The following is an 8,109-nucleotide window of genomic DNA, read 5'->3' as shown; positions in this document are numbered from 1 at the left end:
GTCTTTCTTCTGTGTCACACATGTCTGGTGTGTCTGTCTCCTCTTCTTATAAGGACACTGGTCAGATTGGATTAGGGCCCACCTATATGACCTCACTTTACCTTAATGATTCCATTAAAGGCCCTAAATAGGGCCATGTTCTGAGGTTCTGGGTGTTAGGATTTCAGCGGAAAAATTTTGAAGGAAGCCAATTCAGCCCATAACAACCAGCCTTTGGAGTTCACCCCTCCCATGGAGCTGTGACATTTTGACATGTCCTCAGCGCTCTCTCTCCCGCCATTGCCTCCCCACCAGGACCATCTCAGCCAGCACGCAGGTCCAGGGAGGAGACTTCAACCTGTACGAGAACATGCGCTGCCACGGAGTGCCACTGGTCACCATCAGCCGGGGGCGCGTCGTGTATGAGAACGGCGTCTTCATGTGCGCCGAGGGCACCGGCAAGTTCTGTCCCCTGAGGTCCTTCCCAGACACTGTCTACAAGAAGCTGGTCCAGAGAGAGAAGGTGAGGTGGGAGGGGGAAGATGCAGGGGTGTTGGCGCCCCCTGCCGGGGAACATCCTCCATGACTGTTTTAAATCTCAAAGAGATGTTCACTCCAGTTTTCGACCCAATTCCATTGCCCTCTCTCCAGCGTTGAGAGGGGAGTGTGTGGCAGGGCCAGGGAACGCTAGAGTCAGAAAATGCTGATTTCTGTTCCCCGTCTTTGATTACCAAGTGGCATTTTAAGTGGTCAGGCAGCAGGGGTCCTCAGTTGCTGAGGGCACAAATGGGAAATGTGAGTGTGTGCGACCGCTGAGCTCCTCCGGATAAGCAGGCTTGGGTTGGAGGAGGTGCTGGGGGCTGGAAATACTGCTTTGGCTTGGCCGCCTCCCACTCTTGATGAAGCAAGTGGGGGTCGAGCTGGCATTTGCAAAGCATTGTCTGAAGCACAGGAGGAACAGGCACCTGAACACGGGACGCCCACACTGCTGGCACACAGAACACACGAGAGGGCTCAGAGCTTTCAGAGAAACTAAGGACCCTTCCCTCCCAGAGGCCAGTGAGCGAAGAAATCCACTGCCAGGTCTGCCGTGGGGGCGCAGGCTTGGGCTGCCTGAGTGAAGAAAGCGTGACTTTCGTGATCACAGGGCTAAATCTGAAAGCAAACTCGGGGTCTCTCACTCATCACACTCAGCTAATGTTTATTTTTTTGTAGAGACGGACAGGGTTTAACCGTGTTGCTCAGGTTGCTTTCAAATTCCTGGGCTCAAGTGATCTGCCCGCCTCGGCCTCCTAAAGTGCTGGGGTTACAGGCGTGAGCCACTGCGCCCAGCCCAATAGCACTTTTTAATACGATGTAGGACCATAAATGACCTCTGTAGTAATAACTGCTCCTACTTCTATGTTGCCTCTCATGTGCCAAAGCAGTTGGAACAGCTTTACACATACTAATTCATCTGCTCTCCGGCAACTCTCTGATGTAGGTACTAGTATTGTGGGCACAGAAAAGTAAGTTGCACAAAGCCACACAGTTTACAAGTGACAGAGCTGGGACTGGAACTTGGCAGTCTGGTTATAGAATATAGACTCCTAACTCTACTGCCTTTGTGAGTACCGAATGAGCTAGTGTTGCTACTGGGGGCCTCTGGTCTCCAGATGGGGCTGTGTTTAGCTTCTGTTCTCTCCGAGTTGTCAGACCGGTAAAGGGTGTAGTTTCGTGGAAGCCTAAGGTGGTGGGTAATGTTGTGCTGTGTGGGAGGGAACTCTCTAAAGTTGATTTCCGGTTGGGCGCGGTGGTTCACGCCTGTAATCCCAGCACTTTGGGAGACTGAGGCGGGTGGATCACGAGGTCAGGAGTTCAAGACCAGCTGTCCAAGATGGTGAAACCCCGTTTCTCCTAAAAATACAAAAATTAGTCATGCGCGGTGACAGGCACCTATAATCCCAGCTACTCGGGAGGCTGAGGCAGGGAAATCGCTTTAGAGGGGCAGAGGTTTCAGTGAGCCAAGATCGCGCCACCACACTCTAGCCTGGGTGACAGAGTGAGACTCTGTCTCAAAAAAAAAAAAAAAGAAAAGAAAAGAAATTTGGTTAAAGTTGACTTCCTCAGATTCTACCTGCTACCTTGGTAAGGCTTCCACCAGTGTTGGGGGGAAGCCAGTATCTCTCCTGTACACATGCACGCACACACACATGTGCATTCACACACATGCACGCATGCACACACGTACACATATGCACATGCTCTTTAGGACGTACGAGGAAACTCCAACCCCTGGACTCAAGGTTTAAGAAGCCTTGGTCGCTTGCAGTGACTTGGGTCTTGGGCGGAGTGGCAGTGTCTAATGTCCCACCGGCCCCCAGGGAGGCCACGGTTGTGTCAGTTCTGATGGTGTTGTCCTGTGCTTCTGCTCTTCTTCCATCCTTCCCTAGACTTTAAAGGTTAGAGGAGTGGACCGCACTCCCTACCTAGGGGATGTCGCTGTTGTCGTGCACCCTGGGAAAAAAGAGATGGGAACCCCACTCGCAGACACTCCTACCCGGCCTGTCACCCGGCATGGGGGCATGCGGGACCTTCATGAATCCAGCTTCAGCCTCTCTGGTAAGAGTCAGGAGGCCATGGGAGGAGGGCGGGGGGCCGGGAGGAGTGGCCCACCCAGGCAGTGGGACTTACGCCTGCTTTTCTTTTATGTCCTGTCCTCCCTCCCGTTGCCTATTTCCAGTGATAAGTGCTGGTTTGGATATTAGACTCACACAGACATTAGTGAGGACAGGAGGGCTGTCCTGGTCCCTGGGCACAGCCGCTCTAATAGGCCATGGCCCACCTGGGGCTCTCCTGAGGGTTTCTAAGTTCAGATATTTTTGTCCCTTGAAACATCTTGAGGGCTGTGCACACAGTGGATGCTCCAAAGATGCCCTGAGCTCAGAAGAGTCAGCCCTGTCTGTGGTTCACGGGACTGTACCCACTGGCCCCTGGCCTGCCCCAGTCCACTCCTCAGCAGCCTCTCTGGTCTTTCTGCTACCCACTTTCCTCCTCTGACCTTCCCATACCTGTTCCCGCCTTTACCCCACCTTCACCTTCTTTTTTTACCAGGAATTGTGTTGTATACATTTTTTTTAACTTTAAGTAAAATATTTTCTCTCGACTTTTGATGCCCAATTTTTTCTCTTATCTTTCTGTCCCTTGGGTCCTGGCCCCAGTCCTTCTGCGGAATCTCTAGGTTCTTAGGGGGTCCCATCCGAGTTCTTAAAGCCACTATCTGCAGTTCCTCCCCACCCCCTCCATCACCATGGGAGCCACAGGCTCATAAATGATGACCCTCAATGGAGAACAAGCAGAGGCTGTAAGATGCCCCGAGCCTCCAGGCGGCTTAGATGGGAACTGTCACCACCACTTGCAGGGGGCTAGGACCCTGGGTCTCCCTGAGCACCGGTGAGCTGCCTTCAGCATAAGCCCAGAGAGAGACCAAGCATCCACTCTGTGAGGGCTGTGCTAGGATGGGCACAGCGAGAGGTGCAAGACCCTGGTCCTTCCACCCACAGCCTGGAGTTTACTGGGGGAGACAAGCCCCATACACAAAACATCCTGCTGTGAGAGCAGAGAGCTAAACCAGAGGGATGCCAACGGGGCAGCGCCTACCTGCCGTGGCTCCTGTGTGCCCTGCTTAGGGCACTGGTCTCAGGACCAGTCTCATTGCTGAGATGATAGCTCCACTACCCTGAGGGCCACTGCTACTCCCACCAGTGATGGGCCATGAGTGGCGTCAGAAAGGGAGCCTGGCGTGGAAGACTCGCTTATGCACACTTAGGTCTTGCCAGTCCAGGAGGCGTGGACTCCCACTGCTGCCGGGCAGGGTCCTTTCTCCTGCAGCCAGACCCGAGAGGCACCAAGACCCCAGAGCTGCAGGGCCCCTGCTGACCAGCAGCCTCCTCTTCTTCTGCCCGAGAGCCAAGACTGGCCAGAACGCCCGCTCAGACAGCAAGCATCAGGCAGCCTGTCCCTCCTCTCCACCCCAAATCTTGTCTGTTCTAAGCAGGCCAGGCTGAAGAATGTCCCACTGGGCTCTCCGGGGCACTAGACCCTCCTTTTCCCTCCCTTTGTGTTTTGTTTGTTTTTGTTTTCTTTTCAATCCTTCTCCTTCTGTATAGACCCTCCTTTGTAACTAAGTCATGGGATTTCAAGATGCGGGGCCTTTGGGCTGTGGTTCTTTCATTTTCCAAAACAATGGCATACCCTCATTTTTCTCTCTTGCTTACTCACTGAGGCATATGTACAAAGGCCCATGTGCCAACAGGCTGGCTGATGGCCTGCATGCACAAGAGACTGTATGCCCAGACGTGAGGCAGTGAGGTTGGCACAGTGGGCAGTTAATAATGTAGGCTGTGAATCTGGAAAACCTGGGTCCAAGTCCAGGCTCTGCCGTTACACACTGCTACACGAGGCAAGTCACTTAACTTCCCTGAGCCTCGGTCTTCTCGTCTGTAAAATGGGATGGAGTGACTGTGAGGATTCACTCAGGCCCTGCACACAGTGAGCCTCCAGGAGAGGGTGACTATGGTTTGTTAGCAGGCACAAGAGCCCAGCTCACCCTTTGTGCTTCCTTCCCTGCAGGCTCTCAGATCGATGACCATGTTCCAAAGCGAGCTTCAGCTCGGATCCTCGCTCCTCCCGGAGGCAGGTCGAGTGGCATTTGGTAAAGGCACTGCCCAGCCCCCCGAGTGAGGACACACCGCCGCCACCAGTCCGCAACTCTCCGGCCACAGCTTCAGGGGCAGGAGAGGCTGGGCTGGGCAGCACACCACCCAAAGGGGGCCCCAGGACCTGCGGAGCCCTCCCTATGTCTGCAAAGTGATTCACTGTGCTTCGAGCCAACTCTAACAGGCACTTTGAGATGTGTTCCTCCTGCTGTAGTCCTTTCTGCCTTGGCCTCCGTGGGCTTTTCTGGGGCCCAGGAAGCCCACACTGTGCACAGAGCCCAGTGCATAGAGCCCTGGCCAGCCCTTCCTCTCACTCCTGCCTCCGCTGGCTTTGGGAAAGCCCAGACTTTAGTGCCCTGCCCCCTGGCTGACTGCCCAGTTGTCCAGAGCACTTTAGCAGATGTGGTTTCAAAGTAAAGGCCTCCTCCCCCACCCCTTAGGCCCTGTGGTGACATTTCCCAAGCCAGACAGGTGTCAGCTTCCCAGCCATGCCCAGGACGTCCCATCTCCCCCAACCCACCTCTGGCCCTGTGTAGGGGCAGGGATGGGGGTGGCTGGACACCCGGTGCCCCTCGCCAGCTTCTCTTGTGCCCCGCCCACACCCTCGGGGGGTCACAGGTCCAGGAGGGTAGCTGGGCGGGGCTCGAGGCTGGTGCCCGGCGCGTGTAAATGGTTTGGTTTTGCACGTTTGGTTTGCGCAGTAGTTTGGTTTGACTTGTTTGTGCATCCTGTGAAAAATAACGGTGCTTGTGTCACTAGCATAGAATAGCAACAGGAATAGATGTGGTCCTTAGGAGACGCTGCACTCGACACCAACCAGACAGCACAGGGCAGGGGCGGTGGAGGGGCTGGGGTCACAGGCCTCTCTTCTCCCCGCCTGGGGCCTTCCGGGCTGCTGGAGGCCCAGGCCCTTTCCCCCTCCCCTCCCCTCCTTGTCTAGTTTCCCACATTCCAAGAGGGGGCCTGGGATGCTAGCCCCGGAGATGCCAGCCCTTCAGGAAGCAGGTGTCCTTTCCCCTCTCTGCCCCATTCACTCCCGGCACTCCCCCTGCCTTCCCCCCATCTCCACCCACCCCCCCCCACACACACACACACATACGACTTCCTGTAACTTCTTCCTGCTGGACAGAGACTCAGTGCTCCTCCTGTGTGACTGGCAAGAGGCCTCATGCCTGCTGAGAGAGGAGGAGTGGGAGAGGGGCTCGCCAGACACCAGGGAGGGAGACCCCAGGCACACAGGACCTGGCTGTCGAACCCACATTGCTGCTCAGGTGCCGTGATCTCCCGTGGCTGGCACCAGGCCCTCGCTGGCTCATGGCCTCATCTTCTCCCCGTCTGTCCAGGTAGGCCCTCCCTGCTTCTGAGGCCCTCCAGAAGTTCCCATGGAAACACTAGAGGCCGGGTGTCTCCTTCCACCTCCAGTGGTCTGGGAAGTGACCCGGCCGCCTGCCCTTATTAAGCCTTGTCTGCCCCATGGGAAGTGACTTCATGTTGCACATGTGATTTCAGCCCCTGAGGCTTGTGCAAGGTTTCTGGACCCTCAGTTAAAGGTCAGTCTCTGGCCGGGCGCGGTGGCTCACGCCTGTAATCCCAGCACTTTGGGAGGCCAAGGCGGGTGGATCATGAGGTCAGGAAATCGAGACCATCCTGGCTAACACGGTGAAACCCCGTCTCTACTAAAAATACAAAAACTAGCCGGGCGAGGTGGCGGACGCCTGTAGTCCCAGCTATTCGGGGGGCTGAGGCAGGAGAATGGCGTGAACCCGGGAGGCAGAACTTGCAGTGAGCTGAGATCGCGCCACTGCACTCCAGCCTGGGCGACAGAGCCAGACTCCGTCTCAAAAAAAAAAAAAAAGTCAGCCTCTGCACATCTCTGTAGTGCTGTTCGTGTATTCAAACCACTTCCATATATGACCTCTCACTTGGTCCTCATGACAATGGAGCACTTACTATTCTTCCCATTTTACAGATGAGGAAACTGAGGCCCAAAAAGTTCAGGCCCTCTGACCCCAGAAGTGTCTGTGACCACCCTTCCAACCTTGGCTATCTACCCCAGCTGTGGAGAGGAGGTCTGGGGTGACATCTATTGTAGATCCCACCTGAGAGTTTAACCAACAGGAAGACTTACTTTCCTGGTAGGCAGCCTGCTTTGTTTTGCACAGGTAGATAGATTTTTTTTCCTCATCTTTCTTATAAACAATCTCATGCACAGTCTGTGTTTGAGCTAGGACTAGTCACCCTTTGGGGGCTAACTGTGCAGTGTGAGCTGCATCCACACCCTCACTTCTCCCTTCACTCCCCCTTTCCTCACTCAGGGGCTGAGAGGACAGAGGTGGTCAGTCAGGGAGCAGAGGTGGCGAAGGGGCTCATGGCAAGTGGCAGCCATTGGAACAGGGGTGAAGACTCAGGCCTGGGAAAGCCACCAGGGATAGGGGAAACCATGACACTGCCTCCTGGTGCAGTGCACACCATCTCTATCCCTGTCAGCCCTCACTGGGTCATGGGCCTTGGGCAGATGCCAAAGAGCCCAGCAGCAGTGGTGGTGGCCAGCTGGGCAAAGCATCCTTGCTTGGGCTAGGAAAGCTTTACCTTCTCTGAGTGCCTCCGCCCAAGAGATGCGTGACCCGTGGCACCAGGGAACCACATCTTGGAGTGGTCCACTGTAGGCCATCCACTTCATCCACCCCCAGTCCTTACATAGGCCCTACCCTTTGCCCGGGAGCTTCTAGATGGAAATCAGAAAGAGATTCAAGGAGCCGAATGAGCGGTCAGCCCCCACCATGCACTCCTTGCCCCGTGCAGAGCTCCAGCCAGCTTCGTCACCAGCCCCACTGGCTCCTGGTTGGAATGAAAGGGTCTCTGGTTGCACTGAATGCAGCTCTCAAACTGGTCTTGTACTTGCTGAATAAATACTGTTGTTCTTGCCTTAGCTGCTCTCTAGGTTTGTGGGGTTAAGTTGCCAGAAAATTGTGCTACTGTGTGTGCGTGTGCGTGCGTGTGTGTAGTGCTAGGAGTCCACAGTAGGTCTCTGTCGAGCCGATGTCGTGCTGAGGGCTTTTCCGATACTGACCCAGAAGCCACAGAACCACAAGGAAACCCAAACCCCCTCCAGCTGCTGAGGCGCAGGCACAGCGTGGGGTCGGGATGGAGCCTCCAGCACCCCAGCACCCAGGTGACTTCCCCACGCCCCTGTAAATGTCATGGTGCTAAGACTGTGTCAACCCCAAGACGACACACGGTCCTGTGCTTTGGCCACCGTTTGAGGCAAAAACTAAACAGCCCGACACGTTGTGTTCTGGTGCAGGTTTGTATTAAACTGTAGCTACTTCTCACTTGGACTCTGTTGTGTTTCTTCAAAGAGGAGGGAGTTCGGCAGAGATCTCTTCTACGGTGACTGGGCAAGGCTTCTGTTGCTAAGAAAAGGCAGCTTTGA

At 55.1% G+C, this 8,109-nt stretch overlaps 1 protein-coding gene across 1 annotated transcript in view; it reads left to right on the top strand.

Moving 5' to 3' along the window:
• DPYSL5 (dihydropyrimidinase-like 5) overlaps positions 1-7,605 on the top strand; it is a 64,085-nt gene extending 56,480 nt beyond the window's left edge. The window contains exons 10-11 of the mRNA XM_011972733.1: positions 2,412-2,580; positions 4,591-7,605. Coding sequence (XP_011828123.1) covers positions 2,412-2,580; positions 4,591-4,676 — 255 coding nt within the window. The 3' untranslated portion in view covers positions 4,677-7,605. The remainder of the gene's footprint in view (positions 1-2,411; positions 2,581-4,590) is intronic.
• Positions 7,606-8,109: the final 504 nt, after the last annotated feature.

This window comes from Mandrillus leucophaeus, unplaced genomic scaffold, assembly GCF_000951045.1.
Source record: "Mandrillus leucophaeus isolate KB7577 unplaced genomic scaffold, Mleu.le_1.0 Scaffold13, whole genome shotgun sequence".
Lineage (NCBI taxonomy): Eukaryota > Metazoa > Chordata > Mammalia > Primates > Cercopithecidae > Mandrillus > Mandrillus leucophaeus.
Note: the sequence above shows the minus strand (reverse complement) of the source record. Positions and strands in the feature narration are given on the sequence as shown.